At 55.4% G+C, this 22,128-nt stretch overlaps 8 protein-coding genes across 8 annotated transcripts; 4 read left to right on the top strand and 4 right to left on the bottom strand.

The window, feature by feature from the left end:
- Positions 1–783: 783 nt before the first annotated feature.
- BP01DRAFT_354387 (uncharacterized protein) lies at positions 784–1,929 on the top strand. The gene is made up of 3 exons (XM_025574410.1): positions 784–1,062; positions 1,131–1,359; positions 1,424–1,929. Exons 1-3 carry the CDS (start codon positions 1,033–1,035, stop codon positions 1,504–1,506), a joined length of 342 nt encoding a protein of 113 aa, XP_025433834.1. The 5' UTR covers positions 784–1,032; the 3' UTR covers positions 1,507–1,929.
- Positions 1,930–3,242: 1,313 nt separating this feature from the next.
- Positions 3,243–3,830, top strand: BP01DRAFT_335473 (uncharacterized protein; the record flags this gene model as incomplete). The annotated part of the gene is made up of 1 exon (XM_025573197.1): positions 3,243–3,830. The coding sequence occupies one exon, from the start codon at positions 3,243–3,245 to the stop codon at positions 3,828–3,830; it is 588 nt and encodes a 195-aa protein (XP_025433833.1).
- A 227-nt stretch (positions 3,831–4,057) lies between these two features.
- Positions 4,058–6,469, top strand: BP01DRAFT_354386 (ABC1 kinase family protein). Its single transcript, XM_025574409.1, has 2 exons — positions 4,058–4,936; positions 5,003–6,469. Exons 1-2 carry the CDS (start codon positions 4,149–4,151, stop codon positions 6,219–6,221), a joined length of 2,007 nt encoding a protein of 668 aa, XP_025433832.1. The 5' UTR covers positions 4,058–4,148; the 3' UTR covers positions 6,222–6,469.
- Positions 6,470–9,376: 2,907 nt separating this feature from the next.
- BP01DRAFT_354385 (uncharacterized protein) lies at positions 9,377–12,496 on the bottom strand. The gene is made up of 2 exons (XM_025574408.1): positions 12,083–12,496; positions 9,377–12,007 (listed from the first exon to the last, which is right to left on the bottom strand). The coding sequence occupies exons 1-2, from the start codon at positions 12,124–12,126 to the stop codon at positions 9,472–9,474; spliced, it is 2,580 nt and encodes an 859-aa protein (XP_025433831.1). The 5' UTR covers positions 12,127–12,496; the 3' UTR covers positions 9,377–9,471.
- A 306-nt stretch (positions 12,497–12,802) lies between these two features.
- BP01DRAFT_389752 (t-SNARE syntaxin) lies at positions 12,803–14,874 on the top strand. Its single transcript, XM_025577943.1, has 4 exons — positions 12,803–13,440; positions 13,501–13,682; positions 13,755–14,318; positions 14,382–14,874. Exons 1-4 carry the CDS (start codon positions 13,188–13,190, stop codon positions 14,415–14,417), a joined length of 1,035 nt encoding a protein of 344 aa, XP_025433830.1. The 5' UTR covers positions 12,803–13,187; the 3' UTR covers positions 14,418–14,874.
- Positions 14,875–15,150: 276 nt separating this feature from the next.
- Positions 15,151–16,588, bottom strand: BP01DRAFT_380407 (F-box protein; the record flags this gene model as incomplete). Its single annotated transcript, XM_025577221.1, has 3 exons — positions 15,151–15,865; positions 15,923–16,450; positions 16,503–16,588. The coding sequence occupies 3 exons, from the start codon at positions 16,586–16,588 to the stop codon at positions 15,151–15,153; spliced, it is 1,329 nt and encodes a 442-aa protein (XP_025433829.1).
- A 454-nt stretch (positions 16,589–17,042) lies between these two features.
- Positions 17,043–19,360, bottom strand: BP01DRAFT_290785 (Zn(II)2Cys6 transcription factor; the record flags this gene model as incomplete). Its single annotated transcript, XM_025571622.1, has 4 exons — positions 17,043–18,263; positions 18,373–18,837; positions 18,905–18,932; positions 18,981–19,360. The coding sequence occupies 4 exons, from the start codon at positions 19,358–19,360 to the stop codon at positions 17,043–17,045; spliced, it is 2,094 nt and encodes a 697-aa protein (XP_025433828.1).
- Positions 19,361–19,567: 207 nt separating this feature from the next.
- Positions 19,568–21,018, bottom strand: BP01DRAFT_354382 (M50 family metallopeptidase). Its single transcript, XM_025574407.1, has 4 exons — positions 20,657–21,018; positions 20,188–20,550; positions 20,084–20,128; positions 19,568–20,004 (listed from the first exon to the last, which is right to left on the bottom strand). The coding sequence occupies exons 1-4, from the start codon at positions 20,840–20,842 to the stop codon at positions 19,795–19,797; spliced, it is 804 nt and encodes a 267-aa protein (XP_025433827.1). The 5' UTR covers positions 20,843–21,018; the 3' UTR covers positions 19,568–19,794.
- Between the last annotated feature and the right edge of the window lie 1,110 nt (positions 21,019–22,128).

Genomic DNA, 22,128 nt, shown 5'->3' with positions numbered 1-22,128 from the left:
CACCGCCGCCAGGTTGGCGGTCGATCAGCCCTCGCTAGACTCAAACTGCTAGAGTCAAACTAGCCGGCGACAGAAGTAAAGACTACTGCTACTCTACTTTAGGCGTGCAGTCGACGCTGCTGCTGCAGTCCCCGCTCTCTGACGCACTGGATCCGGATTCGAAACCAAGTGCCTGGCGGAGTGGAGTCCCCTCCCTCGACGCTGACTGGATGATCACAAATGGATAGATGAAGATACGCTCAGCTATCCTGCTTAGGGGCAGCTAGTGCCTGAGACGGTCCGCCAGTCAGCCTGGACAATGCGGTCGCCGCCAGACGTGCTAAATTCAACCCAACCCGTCGGACCTGAATTAGCCCAGGGCAACTGCGACTAACCCGCTTCCGCCCGGTTTTTCGCTCTAAACTGATCTGAGGTGATGATGAGATCATGCCTGTCCTAAACTCAAATCAGTGCCGGCGATGCGATCCATCGACTCCTGGTCGGCTGCACGACTGGGATTATCCTGGTGGCCGATCCTCGCGGCTGGCCTCTGATCGATCGTAAGCCGTAGGAGAACAATAACGAGATGAATTAAATCTACTCTGCAGTACAATGGCGGCCAGGATAAGCCCACGAGAGGTAAAAGTGGACAAATCCAAAATAGAAGCCGAAAGAGGCCGAAAAATGCCAATTAAACAACAAGGCTAGCCAGGGTCAGGTCGGTGCGTGGCAGCTGCTGCTCCCCACCAGAACCACCAGCCCAGCGTGGCTGACAAGCAATTTCCTCTGACCTCCACCAGGGCACGGCTGTTCGCCCGCTTCGTATATAACCATCAAGGTTTCTCCCGAACCTGTCCCCATCCAGTTCCAAAGTCTCTTCAGAGAACGTGTCTCTCTTTCATCAGCAATCACATCCCTCGATTAGCTTATATCTATCGATCGCTATCCTCTGTCGTTCTACATCGTTCGACACTACGATCCAGCCGAACTATACGCCGCACATACTTCAATCTACCATCCACTCTCTCTCGAGATCACAACACATCAATCACAATGACTTACAAGAGCAACTACGAGCCTTATGTGAGTATCATCTCAATCACCTCAAACAATCCTCTTCTCAACCCACGCGTACTAATCGTCCTCCATAGACCAGCCAGAGTCTGGACATCGACCGGCAACGCTCCCCCGAGGAGATTCTTTACCCACTGGGATCCCTCTATCCTCATGTTGTCGCCCTTCAGTTGCAATGCGATGAGAACCCATGGACCAAGGCCCGCCACCTTGCAGACAACCCGGATATGTGCTACTGGGCCGATATGTCTTATCCATCCACCCCGGAGCATTTCTCGTCTAAGCCCTCCGGCCGGCGATACAGTGGTATGTTGCCCGCCAGTGTGACCTGTCATCCCCGGTGCATGTGAGCCACGCTAACCGGACGCAGAATCCACTGCTGGCCGCTTTGTTTCGCGGATTCGTCGCTTCTTGAGCCGAGATGAGCTGCGGCGACGCCAGCGACATGCTTGACGGGCATTCCTGCCTGTCACCCAATCACTGTCTTCACTCGACATTCTTCTCTCTTTTCTTCTTCAGTTGATCTTTGTGACTTTGCATTTTCAGCCCTCTCTTCTCCTTTTAGACATCACAGCGCCAAGACCCTGTCCCGGACGACAGCTTTTCCTTTGTCATCTCCTATCACCTTCACCCTCACCATCTTCACAAGCATTCTAGATCTCACTCCTTGAGCGATTTCCTTGTCCTGTCACTTGGCATTTCTTCACCTCCTATTCATTTCTCCTCTTATGTTTCATCTCTCCATGTCATCATTTCGGATTTGGTTGGTTTTAGCGAGGAGTTTCGGGCATCAGACGCAAGGGGGATATACACCTGGGACGAACGGTTTCGGCATTAGCATAGTGGTGGGGAGTATTACACTTACGGATAGCGGAATAAACTAATGAATCAATGTGAACTCACGCTTGAGCATCCCACGATTTCCTCGCAACACTGTAATGCTAGCCAGCCCCTTATTGCTCCGTAGGGAGGAACCTTAACCCCAAACCCAATCTAATCAACTGGCTGGTTGCCCCCTCCCCCTTGATTGACTAGAGTCCCCGACAAGAAGAGGCCGGCGAAGGGGGGGTATAGTGCGAGAGTGAAGCCCGACACCGCCCCCACCTATCCATATCCAGTAAGCATAGCCATCTCTCCCCTGAAGTGCCTGCAGTGCATCTGACCTCCCACTTCGACCGCCCTCAATCGAGTCATTCTCCTTCTCCCCGCATTCCCCCCAATTGACCCCATCAGCTGAGCAGATTCGACCGATCGTAGTTCGGTCTCCTCTGCACGCACGCGGGCTTCATAATCAAAATTCTTACCTGCATACAACGGGGGTGGGGGTGGGGGTGGGGGTCGGGGTCGGGGGTGTTGTGGCTATCGTTCGATAGTCTACCTGCGAGGGGATGATCGGAATTTGTGGTTGGCTGTCAATGCATAATGCACACCATTCTGGTGTCTGTGTGTGCGTCTCTCTCTGTCTTCACCTGCATGAGATCGATTCATGATGATGATGATGGGGACTCGGATTAGATACATCACTATCAAGGCCCCTTGGAAGGATTGTCACGGACCTCCTGCCGGGTGTACCCGCGCTGACCGCGAATCGCGGAACCCAATTTTTGGATCGCTTTGTTGGTGGATGATCATTTTCCTCGACACAACAGGCATTGTCGGTTGTGGCGGGCAAACGAGAATGGTATTGTCGAGAAGGAGGTGAGGATGAGGAGGAGGAGGTGAAGATGCACGACTGCAGCTGTTTCTTGATCTATCACATGGGAGGAGTCCTGAATTGGGATATGCTGTGCATTTTGCTGAATCGCTGGCGAGCAAGAATCGATAGTGGGGAGGAGAAGCAGCAGAATGTCATGAAACCATTGATGGGTTGCATGCGGCTTTTTCGTGTATATTGTCTCTCAGGAGCTTCGTGAGAAGGGGGAATCGTCCGCTTGGGAGGGTGCACTGGAAGGAGAGTGCTCCGAGTGAAGCCCGAGGATGTTGGAGGATTGAGGATTGAACCATGGGGTAAGTAAGTTGATGCGGGGGAGTTTGGTGTCGATCATCCAGGGGGTCCTGAAACCACCGCTCTTCCCCTTCGACTTGCTCAATCCTCTTTTCTTGCGATTTCTCCCTCCTGCCCTTCACTTCGAGTTTCTCGTCTTTCTCCTGAACCTCCTACACAACCCCAGCTCTTGCGGCTCATCATCATGCGGCTGCTCATCCTTGGCCTCTGGATGATGCTGGCCATCTCCCCCATCACAGCCACGTTCAGCGCAACCTGCCTCAAAGCCATCGTCGCCCTTACCAGTCGACCGCACGCGATCCTCGAGCACTTCCAGCATGAGGTCTGCGACCAGGGTTGTCGACCGACACTCTCGCACTGGGACCTCTGGACGCGCAATCATACCTTCGTGCCCGCTGTCCGCAGCCTGCTGGTCGGGGCGGATCAGCCCGCGCAACAAGAAGAAGCGATGAAGCGCCTAGGCGATGAGGTGGCCGCCCTCATCAAGCGCCAATGCGGGCCGATACTCGGTGGGCGCGATGTCTGTGCAGACCGGAACACCCTGGCCGCGTTTGGCACCTGCTTCCAGAAAAGCTTTGTGCGGGTCGCGCTGGCTTACTGGCCCCAGTTGCTGCCCCTGGCTTCGGAACCGATCTGTCGCGCGCAGTACGAATGGGTACAGCAGAGCCGGCTCTGGGAGGAGATTATCCCAGGGAAGATGCGCGAGTATGCGGGGGTCTGTCAGCAGTTGGGGGGAGAGATGATGGTGATGAGGGAGATGTATAGTTTTTAGTTGTTCTAAATAGCTAGTTACTAGTTCTTAGTAGCCTGTATTGTGTATAGTACGATATAGTGCATGCATGCATGCATATAATAGTTATATTACTCGCACATATCAACTACTGTAGACCCGATCGGGCTTATCTCCAGCTAACCCTTTTCTTAACTCCGCCACCGCCTCACGTCATTCCGTCTCTCCAACGCACCGGCACCCCCCAACTGCAACACCGTCATTTCTCCCTCCGGCCCTCACGACGTCAACCAAAATTTTCTCTTCCATATGCTCCTTGATTCCCGCGATGCCATTGCCCCCGACTGAGCATATGGTATAATGGCATCCGCCAGTTCTCTGCGCGCCCTGCGCTCTCCCTCTGTCTTCTCTCCTCTCCTCCGCTCGCGTGCCCATCTTGCCCCAGCTCCCCCGCGCCCCGTCCTCTCCAGCCGCCGCCATGTCCATCCCGGGCGATACCAGCCTTTTGTCCCGCCCTCGCCGGCCTCCCTCGGCAAGCCCACTCCGGCCAAGACCTACACGCGCACGCGCAAATGGCTGCGGCGTCTGGTTTACCTCTCCCTGACGACCGGGGCGATCTACCTCATCGACAACCAGTTCTACGCCGCCAGCCTGACGCGCACGGCGCGCACCTTCGGCCTGGGCCTCCTGGTGGCCCTGGACTACAAGATCAACTTCCGGCCCAACCCGCCGCTGGCCCGCTCGATCGCCGCCGTGCACACGCGCAACGCCGAGCGGCTGTCCGAGCTCCTGCGGCACAACGGCGGTCTCTACCTGAAGATCGGCCAGGCGATCGCCATGCAGTCGGCCATCCTGCCGCCCGAGTTCCAGAAGATGTTCGCGCGCATGTTCGACGACGCCCCGCAGAACGACTGGAAGGACGTCGAGAAGGTCATCCGCGAGGACTTTGGCGGTCGCTCCGTCGAGGAGGTCTTTGGCGTCTCGTTCAGCGGCGAGCCCGGCAAGGGCGTCATGGAGCGCACCGCGCGCGCCAGCGCCAGTGTGGCGCAGGTGCACTGGGCGCGTCTGGCTGACGGGCGCGAGGTGGCTATCAAGATTCAGAAGCGGGAGATCGGCAAGCAGATCAAGTGGGATCTGTGGGCTTTCAAGTATGTTTGGAGCTCCTGTGGTTAGTCATCAGGCCAAGTCATGGACAATACTAAGTGCCAGCACAGGGTCGTCACATGGATCTACAGCCGGATGTTTGATATCCCGTTCTACAGTCTGGTTCCGTACGTGACCGAGCGCCTCTCCCTGGAGACGGACTTTGTCAACGAGGCGAACAATTCGGAGACCATGGCACGGCTGGTGGCGGGCGAGCCCCGCCTCCGCAACCGCGTGTACATCCCCAAGGTCTACCGCGAGCTGAGCTCGCAGCGGGTGATGACCGCCGAGTGGATCGAGGGCGTCCGCCTCTGGGACAAGAAGTCGATCACGCGGCCCTGGCGCGGCGGCTGGCGGCAAGGCACGCCGGGCTGCCACGGCACGCCGCTCGACCCGCCCACCCCCCATCCGCCCCCGACAACCAACCCTCACCCCAACCCCAACCGGCCCCCCGCGCAGCTCAAGCCCGAGCGCACCCACTGGCGCGGCGGCTACAGCGACAGCGGGCTGGGCCTCTCGCTCAAGCAAGTCATGACCACGATGGTGGACCTCTTCTCCGCGCAGATGTTCCTGTGGGGGTACGTGCACTGCGACCCGCACCCGGGCAACATCTTCATCCGCCGCACCCCGGCCGGCACCCCGGAGCTCGTCCTCATCGACCACGGGCTGTATATCCACATGGACCCGACCTTCCGCCACCAGTACGCCCGCTTCTGGAAAGCCCTGCTCACCTTCGACAACCCCACCCTGACCGAGATCGTCACCTCGTGGGGCGTCCAGAACACCGACCTCTTCGCCTCCGCCACCCTCATGCGCCCCTACCAGGGCGGCGACCTTTCCACCCACCGCTCCGTCTCCCGCACCTTCAGTGGCTCCGCCTCCTCCGACCCCGCCACCCGCCACTACGAGATGCAGCAGTCCGCCCGCCGCGCCATCCGCCAGATCCTCGGCGACGAGGAGAAATGGCCCCGCCCGCTCATCTTCATCGGCCGCAACCTCCGCATCGTCCAGGCCAACAACCAGTACCTCGGCAGTCCCGTCAATCGCATCAAAATCACGGGTACCTGGGCCTCGCGCGCCCTCGCCGAGACCTCCTCGCAGGGTCTGTGGAGCCATGTGCTCTTCCGCATGGTGCTGTTCGGCACGGACCTGTGGTTCTGGTTCACGAAGGTTAAACAGTTTCTGCGGCTGGGCGGCGGCATGGAGGATGAGATTGAGGTGCAGATGCGTGGTATGGCGAGGGATATGGGGGTGGAGTTGGGAAATGAGGTGAATCTTTTTGAAGGATAGCCTTGGGGGAGAGCTTGGAGTAGCTTTGGGAGGAGCTTGGGGGTAGTATTGTAGAGAAGAAATTGGGAGGTGTTGGGGGAGTGGGGGGCAAGGGCTGAGGAATCTGAGCGTTGAAGGTTGGGGCTTTTCCCGAAGCTTGTCAGTGACAGGCAGCTTATGCTGGGTTGGTCATAGTGTGGTGTGGTTTGGACTACCTCCAGGCAGGATCGGACTCTGATACACCAGCAGATGGGAGGGAGGGATACATACACAGCATACGTATACACATATACACAGACTCTTCTCACAGACTCTTCTCGCGTACACTCGCACATAGAATGACAGGATGCGGTAGATAGACGTTGGTGGAGATATTGGTTAGTTACCAGCTAACTCAGCTCCCACAATCTAAACAAAGACTCCCTCTTCCGTGTCCATTAAGAACCAGACAGGAATTGCAATTAACATGCAAGAAAAGGTACCTATCTACGAGAGACTAGTCCAAATGAGAAGAATATACTATGTGTAGGCCATTCTGGACCAGACAAGAACCCATCATCCTCCTGGAACGATTCTAGCAACCAAATTGCAACAGCAAGCGTATACATAAGACCTCGACCCCTAACACATACAACTCCAGATTAAGCTATGCAAGTAACTAACAGCCATGACTAAAAAAGTAAGAGTACCCCGGAATCACCCGCCCGAAATGATACCTTCTAGTAAAATCAAATCCACCCGCAATTATCAATATTAAACCATAAGTAATAAACCCTCCCCCCCCCACTAACAACAGAAGAACAAACGAACTCCCCCCCTCCCCTCAAAAAAAAATCTTAATCATACCCCATCCCTACACCCATAAACCCCACCGGCTTCCACTCCTGGCCCGGATACGCCGTACTGCACATCACAATCTCCGCCTCGTCGTCCTCGGGCGTCTCCCCGGGCACATCGTCTGCGCCGTTGCGCGCGGGGACCGGCAGCTCGACGATCGGGGTATTGACAATGGCGCGGGGCGGGTGCGGGGCGAGGGGGTTAATCTCCGTCTCTGGGCCTGACTTCGTTTTGAGGTGGGGGTTGACTGCTTCGGATTCCTGGTCCTGGTCTTGCTGGGTTGCTACTGCTGGCTCGTGCGACGTGACCAGGATTGTGGAAGGTGCGCGGGGTGGAGGTTGAGACGGTGAAGCCATCGAAGGCGGGGACGGCATCTGAAGGTCGGCGGCAGGTGCGCTGCCGGACACTGCGCGGCGGTGGAGGGTGCGTCTAGGGCTGGGATACGGGTTGAGGAGCGGTGTACTGCCCGCGATGACTGTGTCTTGCTTGTGCAGCTCGGAAGGTTCGGCTTGAGGCGGTTCTTGCGTTGGTTTCTTCTCGACGAGAATGCGGTTGTTGCCAATGCAGCTCAGCACTTCCCCCGTGATGCGCGCCGACCACATCTCCGAGGACTCCCGATGCGCTTTTCTCCTGACCCTCCCGGGATTCTCACCCGGCTCCCCCTCGTCTTCTCCCCCGGGGATGCTTAGTTTCCACGGGAGTTCCTGGTCGCCGGAGCGGCTGGTTCGCGGCCGGGTGCGGAAGATCCCCAGGTTGTGCGCAGGGTCGTTCAAATCCGTCGTCGAGGCCGTCTTCTCCTCTGGCGTGGGCGCACAAGGTCGGGGACTGCGCGACCGCAATTGGAGGTTCATAGTGTAGCTGCGTTCGGGGTTGCGACCGCGAGATAGTGGGGAGCGGCGGCGGCGGCTGCTGCTGCTGCTGATGCTGGTGGTCTGGCTGGTCGTTCGAGTAGGCATCGCCGGGTCGGAGGCGTGAGGGGGCACAGCGTGCGCCCGGCGGAGAGGGTCCGGGGTGAGGGAGGTAGAGCGTACGTGGTCGGGGAGCACATTTCCGGGGTTGAGCCTGTGGTTGCTGAGACAGCTGTTATCGACGGAGTAGAAGCGGGCAGGGCCGGGCTGGGAGAGGACTGGCTCAATACGACCGATGGGTATAGTAGCTTTCGGTGTACGAATCGAAGCCGAGGTTGCTGGTCTGTGGTCGATATCTGCGACCTTGACAGATTTGGCATTATTGCCCCGGCGAGGACGTAGCAGACCCTATTGCGTGGCACCGTGAGCGGGTGAACAGTTAATGTAAGGAGCCAGTCAACTCACCGTCAGTCGGCCTAATGCATTCTTATACGGGGGAACCGGCTTCTGCTCGGGCTCTCTTCCGATAGAAATACGCCGGATGTCTCGGATTTTCTCTCCGTATCTCATTTTCATCGCGGCGAGTCTGGCTTGGGGGGTCGGATGTGACGACGATGTCTGGTCATGGTGCTCAACGACGGGGGGAGCGGGGGGCACTGGAGTGGCCGTCCGACTTGGAGGACAGGACGAGGTATTGCTTGGTTGAGAATGCTGATGAGGACCGTTAGGGAGTCGACTCGGTGTCAGGGACCGAGCCTCGCCGGTCGCAGGCGTATCCATGCCGCCCATAGAAGAAGGGAGGGAGAGACTGGAGGAGGCTGCGTGCGCTGCGGAGATCAATACTATGTCTTCACTTGCATTAGCCTGGGAGAACTCACTGTTAAGCGCCAGACTGAGGGCAGCCTCATCCGCAGTGCCCAATGACGAGACTGACAATCGGCTTGCATTGCGCCCGTGTTCGACAAAGCGTACAGGGGGAATGCCGGTCGCCCGTGAAGTGTTCTCGACGCTGTCCCTCGTCGTTCTTTGTTCGTCCGGAGCAGCGCGCCCATGGTCAGTCCCAGCTGCAGCGGTAGTCATTGGCGCACCATTGATTGCGAACTGGATTCGGGTCGCCCCGGGGTCATCAGTCAAGTCTGGCGGTGAATTACTGGGATGCTTTCTATCATGGGCCTCGAGACCTTCATCGCCAGCACGGAGGGCCGCCAGCTGTGCTCTACTCGCTGCCTCAGTAGGAGTCTCCTTCCGCTTCACCATCCACTTGCGCTGGATGAGCGGCAGACTTCCGAAATGCACCGTATGTCGCTTGTGGCTTGTGTGTGCATAGTCGGCCATTTCTAGAGCAGCTGCATCCTGCAGCTCGGTGAGTGGGACAGGCCTGCGATATCCCCGAAACGCTTGAAACCCCTACATCGCATCACCGTATTAGAGGCGATAAACCGAAGCACAAATGATGGGAACAAAAGACATAGCTAGACATCATCGAAGTATGTTCAATTATGGCATGGTATCAATAAGCATAGTCACACATCAGAAATGAAAATCTCCACTCGCTGTCAAGCACCGCCCCCCAGGCACAAAAGAGATTAAGAATCTACCTTGTCAGAGTGTCCTCCCTTCAACTTGCTCCGGCCTCTAGCGAAGAGACCTTTGGCAGCCTCGCCTGCCCGGCCACCCAGCACCCCGGCAGAGTGCAGCAGCTCCTTTCCCCGTTGCTCCACCTGTTGTTTGTTCATCATCGCCCCCAGAGGAGCTGACGGTCGCCGCGCGTGGCCAGAGCCAGAAGGCGAGGAAACATCGAGCTGTGAGGCACCGAAACTCCCAAGCGACGATAATTTGGGGAACTTCTTGCGAGGCACTGCAGCCTTGGGCTCGCTAAGGGCAAGTCTCGCGCTCTTCTCGACCACATCTGTGTGCTCGGGGTGGGTCTGAATGGTGACATGGATCCAGTGGCTGAGTCCGGTGTCAATGGTTGCAAACTTGGCTCGCGTCTCGTTGAACGCCTGAACCCGTTCCTCCGACGACTTCTTCGCTAGAATCTCGCGGAAGCCAAGTAGCGTAGGCTCGACGGATGCAGGCGCTGTAGGAGTCCACCGGGGAATCTGGTGGTCAGCAAAAGCAGGTGGATCGTCCGTATAGGTGCCGGGAATGGCTTCGGCGTTGTATACTTCAGGCAACTGTCCATCGGAGATAATACTACGATTGTCTGGCACCGGGGGCATTATGGTCAGCTTGGGCTTCTCATTCCCCACAGCGCTGACACTTTCAGGGGCCTGGTTCTGGAACTCTTCAGAAAACACGGTCTCCGCTGTCACAGCTTCCGCCGGGCTGGATTCCATCGCGTCAGTCTCCGTGATTGGCTGGACTGGAGTCTCACTGGGAGCTGGGAACTGTCCTGGCATAGGAGCAAGAGGCGACTGCACCGGTTCTGCCGGAGCAGGCTCTTCAGAAGATGAAGAAGACTCCCATGAGAAGCGTCGCGTCAGTTTCGGCTTCGAAGTCTCCGTTGCAGGGGATGTGATAGGCTCTGGGACAGCAGCGGACACTTCCTGAGCAGTCGAGCCTTGAAGGGCAATCGGAGAAGCAGCAAAGTCTGGGCTCGTCTGGTCAAGGGTCAAGGGGCTTGCGGTAGACTCTGCCGCATTCCAATACCTCTCGTACTCGCTTGGAATGAGGCTGTCCTGACGTTCAGCCTCTGGCCTACTTGCCGGTTCCTCCTCTTCCTGCTCTTTTGTGGGCGTGTTCTCGCGACTCAATGTGCGCATGATCTCCTTTCGTAAGCGGTCACTCTCCGTATCTTGGGGAGAATCGTCGGTGCTCATGGAAGGTATGATGATGGGGACACCATCATGTGTGAGTAATGGGGCCGATGTCGCCGAATGACCTCCAATACTCAGAGGAGCGGGATGATCAGGGCCTGGTGCTGTTGCTGGCACCGGGTCTCTTTGTGGCGCTTGTTCGTCCGACTGTGAAACCAGGGAAGACTCGACCGGTATTTCCACAGATACCTCACCTGCTGCAGACGGGTGTGTGTCTTGGATACTGGTGATCTTGGTGGTCCTCGAGGGGCTATTATTGGGGCTAGGAAGGCTAATGTCTCGACGGTGACCTGGTTTGAAGACTAAGCCGCTACTTGCGTCTTTCGGCGGAGGTGTACTCTCATCGGGCTCTTCCGCAATCGTAGGTGTCTTGATATCACTCTGAGTCGGGGCCGAGATGATGGGACTGATTACCGATGTGCTATCGCTGTTGGATCGTGCGACACTGTCAACGGTCGTGCTGGGGGTATCAGGCACATCGAAGGCTTGATGAACCACAGACCGGAAACCCATAGATGGGTTGTGCTGCAGTTGATGTTGCTCGGGCTTAGGCTCTGGAACCTGGGGCGAAGGGAAGTATGAGTCGCCCGAGAAGTCGGGGTCGAAGCTTGAAAGACGTTTCACATCAGGAAGGTGAATGGCGGGTGAAATCGTCTCGGATGTCTCAGCGGCATGAGTATCTTGAAGTGGTTGCTGCACTTGCTCCCCCTCCACGGTGCCTTGTGGTCGAAAGGGCTTGTAACCACTCGGCTCGGCCGCGGCTTGGTTGCTGGATGGTAGGTGGATTTCGTCAGACGCGAGGCCCGGAACAGTCGCAGTCGCAGTGGCAGAAAGGCCTCCGCTTGGCTGGAGAGAGCCGTTGCGATCTTGCGGCACGGCGCTTTCAGATCTCATTCTCTTGTAAATATCGACCGGACGAACGATCGGAACGGTCCGCGTCGCGGGCTCGACGACCGTCGGTTCTGTAGATCGGTCGCGAATTGATTCTGCCCCTAGAGTTGCAACATGATCCATGGACCGCGACCGATCCATTGAAGGCAGTGGCGGTCGGGAGGGATCCCTGGTAAACATACTTGGAAGATCTCCCGTGCTCGTGCTTTGATTCAAGTTGTGTTGCGGGACCGGCGGAGGCTCGTCGTCATCGTACTCGCCGTATTCATCGTCGCCCCAATCGTTGCCATCATAGGAATACTTCTTTGCTTCTACCCAGCGCTTTGTCTTTGCCCGGTTAACGTTGGGTTTGAACGAGACAGGGGTTTCTCCTGGCGGAACTGGCGACATGGGACTTTCTGTGTTCGAGGAGCTGCAGATCGAGGGGATCGGACATATAAGCACAGTCCAGTGGACGGCGGGGGACTGGTGACTGCCATGGACTTACAGCTTTTGTAGCTCGGGCTCATAAGGCTGAAACGGACGGGCCATTGCGACTGACTAGATCAACTAGTCAACTGACTTCTGGGCATCAACAGTGCAGATATCTGAGAGTGATGATTGGCATGTCCAGCTGCCTAGATGCGATGCGAGAGTCCAAAAGACTGGGCCCAATTCAAGGCGCGGTGAGCGCGATGTCGAGCGGGAGTAGCAGAGAATAAGATTCGCGAAGATGACGTGGGAGGAGGAATGAGGCAGTGTGCCAAGAGAGGGGCGGTGCACACAACAGACGGAATGGACGGGGAACGGGGTCGAGGAGTTATTTTTGAACAGTAGATGAAAATAAGCAGGCGTCCATCCCACCGCAAGAAAAGGTTAATGAGGTGACTGGAAAGTAATAAATTTTATGAAGGTCTTTAAGGCAAGCAATGGGTTGAGGTGGAGGGAGAGTCGGGAACAGCGGGCGGAGGGGGGGACCGGATCTCCTGCTGCCCCTGATTCCGCCCAACTCGAACTCTAACTCTAATTGGTTTGTTTGACGGCCGCCTATTGACTCTGTGGCTGGTGTGGAGTCGAGTGGCTGGAGCTCTAGTGGCTAGTGCAGATGTGGGGTGGCTGGTGGGTGCACGTGGCTGGACTCACCACTAGTCCGCATTCGGCCAGTTGGGGCTGTCGCTGCATCACCGCCGCCGTCTGTTCTCCTGCTCTCTTCCCCATTGCATTTCTGTCCCAATCAGCCTCTAGTCGCCTACAATGGTCATCTTGTAATCTCGGTTTCTTTCATCTTGTGACCACATCTCTCCTCTCCACTCGCAACGTGCTGTCACCTTATCCTCAGCCCCTGTCTCTGCCCTGACGAAAACGAACGGACACGTCTCCAGTTGCCTCCTTATCGATTAGTCCGGACTCCGTGCCGTATACGTTCCTCCCCCCTCCCCCCCCCATAGTATCACCCCGACCATTTGTTCTAGATCCGGCCATTGGTGTCCTTGAGTACAATCTTGGAGTGCAGACATTATACCTCGCTTACACTCTCCACAACCAGCTCCATCTTAGCTGGATCGACCTCCCCATCCACCACCTATCCCCAACGACTCTCACATACTCGCACAATGGCTGTCCACTCCATCCAAGATCGCACGGGCGAGTTTCACGCCATTTTAGGCCAAGCCCAGAAACGCTTAGCCTCCCACAAAGTCGGCCCTCAGCGCCAGGCGCTCCTGTCAGATTCACAACGTCGACAAGCCAACGGGTCCGCAGATGCACAGCATCCGGGGAAGCGACGGTCGGAGTTTGCGCGGAGGGCCGTGGAGATTGGACGCGGGATCACGGCGACGACCGCCAAGTTGCAACGACTGGCTGAGTGTGAGTTGACCATCTGAGGCACTGCTAAACGAAGCTGACTTGGTGGTAATGGGAACCTAGTGGCCAAGCGCAAGACACTCTTCGATGACAGACCGGTCGAGATCTCCGAGTTGACCTATGTCATCAAACAAGACCTCGCATCCCTGAACCAGCAGATCGCCTCGTTGCAAGCGCTCACTCTCTCCCAACATCCCAAGAGCAATCGCTCCAAGGCCGACCAGGAGGGCGAACACAATGACAATGTATGTTCTCGGTGCACCATGCCTAACACAGTCCGACTGCGAAGCTGACCAGGAGTTTTTTCCTTTCTGCAGGTGGTTGTGATGCTGCAAGGCAAACTGGCCGACGTCGGCGCCAACTTCAAGGACGTGCTCGAAGTGCGCACGAAGAACATTCAAGCGTCGCGCTCCCGCACAGAGAACTTTGTCTCGTCGGTCTCGCAAAAGTCGCACACGGCCCTCGATCCGCAGCGCTCCGATTCCCCGCTATACAACCCTTCCGGCCGTCGCACGCCGCAACCAGGCGGCGCCTCGGATTTGCTGACCCTGGAACCCACCAACCCGTCGCCCCTGGGCCGACCGTCGATACACTCGGACCAACAACTCCTCGTGATGGAAGAAGCGCAGACCAATAATGCCTACATCCAGGGCCGCGGCGAAGCCATCGACGCCATTGAGCGGACCATCAGCGAGCTGGGCGGGATCTTCGGGCAACTAGCCCAGATGGTCAGCGAGCAATCGGAAATGATCCAGCGCATCGACGAGAACACTGAGGATGTGGTGGACAACGTGCAGGGGGCGCAGCGCGAGCTGATGAAATACTGGACCCGAGTCTCGGGCAACCGCTGGCTCATCGCGAAGATGTTTGGCATTCTAATGGTTCGTTCAGTTCTTTCTACCCTGCATATCGTCCAATACACTAAACTAACCCCACCTATCTAGATCTTTTTCCTTCTCTGGGTGTTGATATCAGGATAGACACGCCCTTTCCCTTTTCCTTCCATTTCCCGCCCATATAATGTATTAATATCAGGTCCATATTCGTATCTCGCTGTGCCTGAACGGAATCATGTAGCCCACTTCCCCCACCTTTTTTTTTTTAATTTTCAGGGTGGTGTGCGTGTGTGCATGCCTGTCGCAATCGGCAGGTGTTGTTGTCGTTGTTAAACTCTTGCTTCTGTCCAATATCATCATTTTGGCCATGGCTAGATCTTCCCTGTGCAAAATCTTTTATTTTCTTCTTTTCTTTTGTCCCTTCGTTTGACTCAGGGCTTTGCTTCTACTACTACCCAGCCTGAGTTTCTCCTGTTTCGTTTCTTCATGATTTGATTCGATTGCTGAATCATCTTCTGCATGACCTCTACGCATAATGTCACGAGTGTCTGTCTGTGTCTGTGTCTGTGTCGGTTGTTAGACTCAATACCATACCAATACCAATACCACCCTTTTCCATTGAAATGAGGTTCATTGTCCCGACTTTACATTTAGTCGCGCCCTGAGTCATTGCATCAGTTCCGGGCCAGCTAAAGTGTATATATATAGTTTTCAAAGTAAGAGTATAGCATATGAAGGCAAGAGGATAATCTCTCTAAGGGAAGAGTATAGTGTCAGTTTAAGGGGATTGTGTAGTCTCTAAGGCAAGAGTATAATATAGCTGAGCTGGGCTGAGCGGAGCATACACCCCCGCAAAAAAACCACCGGACAATGAAATCTACGAACAACAAACTGCACACCCTAAGCGCGGTCCACCCCCATGCAAGACCGACACCACCTCCGGCGCATGCCCGCCCAGACCCCTCGCCTGGATCTCGCGCTCCGCCGCCTCAAACCAGATCGCCTGCAAACGGGGCACCATGCGCGAGTGGCCGGTGTCCAGGTCTAGGTCCTCGTGGTGGTGGTGGTGGTCGGGTCCAACCAGGGAGGCCAGGAAGTCGCCGTAGTCGCGGCGCATCTGCCAGAGGAAGTCCATGCGGTGGGACCAGTGGGATGAGCTGGTGGAGGTGTGGTGGGAGTGGGAGTGGGGGGAGCTGGGATTGGGTTCGTGATGGGGTTGTTTGTGGGAATTGTTGTGCGCTTGCGCCTGCGTTCGATCGTGATGCTGGTGTGGTTGATTGTGTTCACACTTCTTCTTCGTCTGGGCTTCGGGCTGGGAATCTGCAGCGACAGCAGCGAACAGATCCACGATGCGTTCGAGCGTCGATGTGGTGAGCAGGAGGCTCACCCATGTTGGGGACGAGGTGTAGGGGATGTCTGGGGCCATCAGGTGGCGGACCGTGTGGATGAGGGTGTGCATGGTGTGGTGGGTGGAGAGGAGCACCTCTGCATCCGTGAAGGGGGGTGCCTGCAGGATGCGTTCCTGCAGGTCGAGCGAGTGCGTCGGGGTGGTTGTGTCGGCGCAGGATTCTAGAAAGTAGACGAGGTAGGCTCTGCGTGGGCTGTTATTAACGGAGCACCTAACAGCAAAATCCAGATAAGGAACATACATGGACGGAAGCAGGCGGGCTTGCAGCGCACCGACGCCCTTGCTATACACATACTCCTTCTCTGTCTTGGAGGAGGCCCACAATTCCCGGGCTACCGAGTTGGTCTCCAGGTAATGCTGGACGAGGTACTCAGCGAGGTAAAAAGACAGCCGGATGCATGTCCGCCAGCACCGCGCGAGATCGGTCAGGTACCCGAACGAATAGTCGGGGGATTCTTGCAGCGTACCACTCGGGGTGTAGTGGGGAGGTGGCGGCGGGAAGAGGTCGGATATGAAGGTGAGGTCATCACCAGCAGCGATGCGACTCTCTTGATTTAGCGGAGCGGTATATCGATCCTCGCGCCTCCGGCGTTGGAGATAGGCCTTGGCTATAGTAGGCTCAATGCTATAGATGCGCTGGTGTAAAAGGCGGCATGTCGCCGAGAAGGAATGGATCTCTTCCAGGTCGCATTGGACCAGGATCTTGACTAGAACGTCCACAGGAAGCTTCTCCCAGATAGCCGGAGTGCTATTCGCAGGTTTCGACGTTCTATTATTGAGTCAGAATGGCTGGTCACCGAGCTCTGAGCCATGCGACTTACATGGGTGATTTCCTGGGACGCTGGGAAGACGGATGCCGCCTGGCTTGCCGCACAACTTGGCGCAGATGTTCCAGAAAATGGCTCATTGTCGACAGAAATTCAGACAATCAAGTCTTCACCTTGAGCCGATGCTAAAGAAAGTCGCTTGGCACTCATTTCGAAAGAGAGAGAGAGTTGTGATTTTGTGATTAATCAGCTGCCCCAGCTGCGTCGAGGGCAAATGCTTAGCCGGATGAAATCAGAGGGGCCGATCTTCATTGAGTGGACCCTACTTGCCTCCCCGATCAACGCTCTCGCCAACTTCGGTCTCCATGGCCCAAGATAGAACAGAATTCGAAAGGGCAGCATTTTTCTGTGCCGGTGTAGAGGCCGAAATAAGCAATTGGTCAGTTTTGCTTCAGACTCTCATTGAACCAGAATCTTTACACAACAAGGACGGCCATGTACCCTGTTCCCGTCCATCGATCCGCGACGCGATCAGTGGAGTCGGCTATCGTCACAGTGGGCACCGTGTCCTGCACGCTGAAACAAGGGCGACCATTATCCGTACATGTTGAGGTGGGGCTCGCCATCATCGGTGTACTGGTACTGAAAATCTTCAATCAGTCGATCCCACTGATTCCAGTCCAGCGGGCTAAACTTGCTAGCCTGATCCACATCAAGGGTCCCAAGCTCATGAGGGAAGACTGCGGCGTCGAGCTGATTCTGACCATGGGTGCTAGCGCCCATTGGAGCCTCTCCGTGAGTATTCAATGCGATGTCGCCAGAAGATTGCTTGCCCCGCATGGAATCGAGTTCCGAAACTATAGCAGGGCACGACAAGGGAGGCCGATTGCAACGAGCTCGCTCCGCTGTATGCGCATTCCAAGACTTCAAAATCAGGTTCTGCAAAGCCACACTGAAAGCCGTCCTCTGTCGGCCTTTCAGATCGTGAAAATGTTGGCTGCAGATGCGATCAATCAAGAGCCATGCCTTGCGCGATTCTTCTTCGTCAACACGGTGTCGCAACTCGTAGAGTATGTGGACCAGCGGTGTCCAGGGAATATGGTTCTGTACATGCCACCTGTATCGCTGGGTGATACCGCTCGTTTGAACAAGATCACAGCCCTCAGCCACACGCAAGCATATCGAGAATATCTTGTCTCGTTCCGCTGATGGTTCATAACTATCATGATTGGCATATTGCCGAGGATGGTGCGCAGTAAATCGTAGTAGAGAGGTGACGGAATGAATCACAATGATCGTCATCTGGTGAAGCGGAATCGAGTTATCGCAATACTTGAGATAATTCGTATCAAATATCTGGCAAAGCTCATCGATTGCTCGATCCTTCTCCGCGAGCGATATGGTAGGGCTACTCAGGAAGCGCTGGCTCGCTTGGAGGACGGTTGAAGATTTGGACCACCGAGTAATCCAATCGCCAAACTCACAACGTGCCAGGCAGAAGATCATTTCGGTGGCTCCAGTGTGTTCGCGAGGTTTGTCCGTCATCCGAGGATCGAGATCGCAATCATTGACATTCGCTGGACGCTGCACATCCGCATCCATCACGGATACCTGGGCAGAAACCCCTGTCTGTTGAGCCGTTGTGGCGTCCAATATGCTTAGTTGAAGCCAGAGTCGTCGACGCATTTCGGTCTCAAAAATCGAGAGGCCGTAATGCGAACCATCGCGATGCAGCCCGATCCGTTGCGCCAACCGGATAGCAACACCGCACAAACACCAGATCGAGTGTGGATCGGAAAAACCGCGCATCGAGAGCTACGAGTATAATGTCAGAGATTTTCCTCGAGCTGATTTGGAGAGTGGTACACAACATTCGGAAGCGCCGCTCAGGGCAAGGAGAACATTCACCAGAGAAGATACGTACCAGATACAACAGAAACGCCTGGAGGACCACAATTTCCGACGTGCGTAGAATGCCCGCATTCGACAGAGCAAGTCGGGCCCCACGGCGGAATCTAGACAAAAGAATGGTCTTGCTCTCGCCGAAAGCTTTCTGTACCTCTTCTGAGGTCATCGAAATTAGGGAAATACAGTAGATAGAGAACATAAGCGCTTCCAGGCCTTTCGGTACAGTGCTCAAGTCTCCTGAGATGTTGATAAGCTGCTGCTGAACGGTAGGGCCATGCAGAATCTTGATCAAAGGGTTCACGTTTTCCAGGAAGACCTGCCATAGCATGAAGATATGCAAAGCGCCAGGATGTAAGCTGGTGACTCGTGTCTTTGTCTTTCCACCCAAGATAAGAGAAGACTCATCATCTAGCCCCTGCAAAGACGTGCTGGAGTCGCTATAAACTGAGGCATCACCTAATACATCATCCGCAGGAGGCAGCTAGAGCAATTAGCCACGGTCAATGGATTCAAGCACGAAGACATAGGGAAAGTGGATCGTTCCATACCTCCGTCCGAATACTTGACCACATATTCCTAGGCGACCAGTCAGCTACTGCCGTTGGTACTTCCGTTCCCACCTACCCATCAACATAGACCGACTTTCCTCCTCCTGCAATCAACACACCCGACTCATTCGTAGTAGGCGCGAGAGATGCATTAGACGTGGCGGTTGGCGAGAGCGGTCCATGTCGGCCACCGGGCCCAGCAGAGCCTGGATCTTGCCTGGAAGGATTGGGGCGATGCCGATGGGCTGGGCTCCGTACTGCATCGGAGCGCTGTCTCTTCCGTCGTCGTGGAGGCAAATGTGCTCGATATATGCACTCGACTCCGTTCTTGGTGCACGCAGAACAAGGATTCTGGCGGTCGCATTTGACTTTGCGTCTGTTACAGACCACGCAGGACGGAGTCTTGGAATTTCCACCCCCGGGCGATTTTGTGTGTGTGACTTCTGAAGCTGGCATCTTCGGATGGTAGGAATTTTACTGTTGGTGTAGTCGAACACTGCATCTTTCAGGAGTCCCCGAGGGGGAAGTGAATCCTGAAGTGAGAGTGTGATTGGATCATGGATGGCATGAGCAGATGTTGATGGGGTCCGGATTTACGGATGTGGCTGCCTCGGGCATCCACTGCACTGGATATGGCCCGTCAACTGGCACCATGAGTTGCCCTGAAGATCGAATGCAGCATTGCAACAACTTAACTTGGAAGCTTACTATCTAGGTCATAACACTAATCATTCTCATCTGCCCAGCAGATGCAAAGACAAAACGCTAATAAAACACCAACACGGCCAGATGCACAACTGCCGACGTTCCTTTCCGATGGGGGTATTCGACGCGCAAAAGCTCATAAGTCATCAGAGTAGCAATACAAAACGAACTTGTGCAAGTCCAAATCAGCGGGTCGGGATAAAGTGCTGGGAGTCCTTCTCCTGCTGAGTGAACGATTCACGGAACGCTGCTATAGCAGCAATGATTGCGATCGCGATGAAGGCGAGGGAGACGAAGGACCAGAGAACTCCCCAGCACTGCGACGAGCCACCATACCTCTTGGCAAACTGGCTGGCGTCCGAAGTGTTGACTTTGCGAAGGATCAAGTCATCACACTACAGAAACAGCGTGCGTTAGCATCCAGGAGAAAGCACGAGCGGCGTAGACTCGAGGGGGGGGAAAGGGAAGGCTTACAATATCCCAAACGCTATAGAGCGCAGACATGACACCAATAAAGAGCTGCATGCGCATTCAGTCAGCCAATCCTTCATGGCATGACAGCCAAAAGAGAAACCTACCACCACCCATTTAAGCGCCTGCCCGTGGGCAATAAACCAGCACGCAACCAGCAGTCCCACCGCCAGAAGAATGGTGACGATCGTGAGCCAATCCTTGCGTGCCCACCAGAGGGTCAGCAAGAAGCACACCCCCAATACAATACTGGCCACCTTGCTGGCGACGATATCGAACCCGGCGAATATCAGCAACGATCCGATGATCGACGAGCCCAGATAGCCGGCTGGCAGGGTCACGGCGCTGATTCCGCCGGACATGTGCGTGACTCCACCTTCGTGCGGATCCAGGGAGATGCTTTTAACGCGGCCACCGGTGCAGCATGCGGTGATGGCGTGGCCGAACTCGTGGAAGGCGATGACCAGCATCTGTAACCGACCGGGGGGGAGTCGCAGTCAGCAAGCCGAAGAGGAAGAAAAGGAAGAAGCTAGAAAGTGGATTCGCAGAGGATATCTTTAGGGTTGTTGATCTCACCTTGAAGGGCCAGAGCGAATAGCGAAGATAAGGCAAGTTCCAGAGTAATGCGATGACAACGACATATGCGCCCATCACCCCAAGGGTCACGGCCTGAGCATGAGTGACGCTTAGATCACGTTTCATTAGATGCGGTCCGGCTGGGTGGTAAGCCCTTTGATCGAGCAGCATGTAAGACGGCGCCATGGTGGTTGTGGAAGAGAACCTTGATGTTCCCTCTGTGGTTTGTACTTAGTGCACTGGGGGTTAGGAGGAACCGCCACAGGCGTCGTACTGAGAGGCACCCGACTATTTATCAGGACAGTCTGGGCTCTCTTTCTTTTTGTCTCCTCTGTGTTGCCTACCAAAGTTAGTAGTACGCGTTCTTGACTGCCCGCCCTGTAAATTCTTTGCCCGACTGGGTTAGCGCGTGGCTGGGCACGGGGTATTTTTAGTGCCATTTTACGTGGCGGTGACAAAAGCCGCGCGCTGCCACCAAATTCTTCAACTCATGCTTTCTGTGGATGACGTTATCGATCATCTAACAATGAGTATAGTGAGTATTATGGGGAAAATTATATACTCGATTAAATCCCCAGTAATATCAATCAAGTATACTAGACGTTTTGCACAGCAAAGAGATACAGTAGTCAAGGGTAAACAGGACATGTGTGGATCGATGGCTAAGCCTCCAAAGGGTTGGGGGGGAGGGGGGGGGGCAGTGAGTGGAACCTTCAACCGCTTAATCTTCCGACTCCACAATCCATCTACTCCATGGATGGATTCTCCTACTAACTACGGATTCTGTCCCCAGCAAAAGTCCACAGCCTCGAACCCAACTGGCAGACGAAAAACCGTACAGCATTCAGAGCCAATATCGTACTACTACTTGAAATGAATCAAATAGCCCGTCGTCGTCAACATGCATAAAAGCCGCCATGGAGGGTGGGGTTCGTCTTTATTAGACAGTCTGGGCCCCTGGAGAGCAGAGTGGGTCTGATCTCTATTCAGCCCTACAACAGCGTCTACTGCGTAAGTGGCTGGAGGATCTGATCTGACCGTCTTGGTAGTATGGTTGTGATAAGCGAGCGTCTCGCCTCTATTACTGATTGATACCATTGGAATTTCACCGTAACATTTAACATGATGCATGCAAGATGATTGGGATGTTCTGGTCCGAATCTCTTCCCGGGAAGTACCCGCGGGTCTTTTCTTACTGCTGGCGAGTGAAACTTGCTCTATAGTAGGGGTATAGGTACAATGATAGAGAAGAGGGAAGATGAACTCAGTACTGAGATTGACCCAGAATCGTGGGTAGCCACATGCTGCAAGTACGCAATGTCAAGTGATTCGTCCAATCGCGGGAAAGCAGACCGACGAAGGGGGAGAGGATATCACCTCCCTTCACCCACACTCCGCACTGCATCCACTGGTCGTGCGCTCAACCCTGGTTTTCATCGGCAAATTGCTGGCTTGACAGCTCTAGGAGGGCC

This window comes from Aspergillus saccharolyticus (genome assembly GCF_003184585.1).
Source record: "Aspergillus saccharolyticus JOP 1030-1 unplaced genomic scaffold BP01scaffold_6, whole genome shotgun sequence".
Taxonomy (NCBI): domain Eukaryota; kingdom Fungi; phylum Ascomycota; class Eurotiomycetes; order Eurotiales; family Aspergillaceae; genus Aspergillus; species Aspergillus saccharolyticus.
Note: the sequence above shows the minus strand (reverse complement) of the source record. Positions and strands in the feature narration are given on the sequence as shown.

Excerpts from the sequence above, each read along its gene's own strand:
- BP01DRAFT_354387 (XM_025574410.1), top strand. The coding sequence starts at position 1,033 with ATGACTTACAAGAGCAACTACGAGCCTTAT. Across the intron at positions 1,063-1,130 it reads AGAGCAACTACGAGCCTTAT|ACCAGCCAGAGTCTGGACAT; the intron begins GTGAGTATCATC and ends CGTCCTCCATAG. Across the intron at positions 1,360-1,423 it reads CTCCGGCCGGCGATACAGTG|AATCCACTGCTGGCCGCTTT; the intron begins GTATGTTGCCCG and ends AACCGGACGCAG.
- BP01DRAFT_354386 (XM_025574409.1), top strand. The coding sequence starts at position 4,149 with ATGGCATCCGCCAGTTCTCTGCGCGCCCTGCGCTCTCCCTCTGTCTTC. Across the intron at positions 4,937-5,002 it reads TGGGATCTGTGGGCTTTCAA|GGTCGTCACATGGATCTACA; the intron begins GTATGTTTGGAG and ends GTGCCAGCACAG.
- BP01DRAFT_354385 (XM_025574408.1), bottom strand. The coding sequence starts at position 12,126 with ATGGCCCGTCCGTTTCAGCCTTATGAGCCCGAGCTACAAAAGCT. Across the intron at positions 12,008-12,082 it reads GAGCCCGAGCTACAAAAGCT|CTCCTCGAACACAGAAAGTC; the intron begins GTAAGTCCATGG and ends CTCGATCTGCAG.
- BP01DRAFT_389752 (XM_025577943.1), top strand. The coding sequence starts at position 13,188 with ATGGCTGTCCACTCCATCCAAGATCGCACGGGCGAGTTTCACGCCATT. Across the intron at positions 13,441-13,500 it reads GTTGCAACGACTGGCTGAGT|TGGCCAAGCGCAAGACACTC; the intron begins GTGAGTTGACCA and ends ATGGGAACCTAG. Across the intron at positions 13,683-13,754 it reads AGGGCGAACACAATGACAAT|GTGGTTGTGATGCTGCAAGG; the intron begins GTATGTTCTCGG and ends TCCTTTCTGCAG.
- BP01DRAFT_354382 (XM_025574407.1), bottom strand. The coding sequence starts at position 20,842 with ATGGCGCCGTCTTACATGCTGCTCGATCAAAGGGCTTACCACCCAGCC. Across the intron at positions 20,129-20,187 it reads AGGCGCTTAAATGGGTGGTG|CTCTTTATTGGTGTCATGTC; the intron begins GTAGGTTTCTCT and ends ATGCGCATGCAG. Across the intron at positions 20,005-20,083 it reads TCTATAGCGTTTGGGATATT|TGTGATGACTTGATCCTTCG; the intron begins GTAAGCCTTCCC and ends CTGTTTCTGTAG.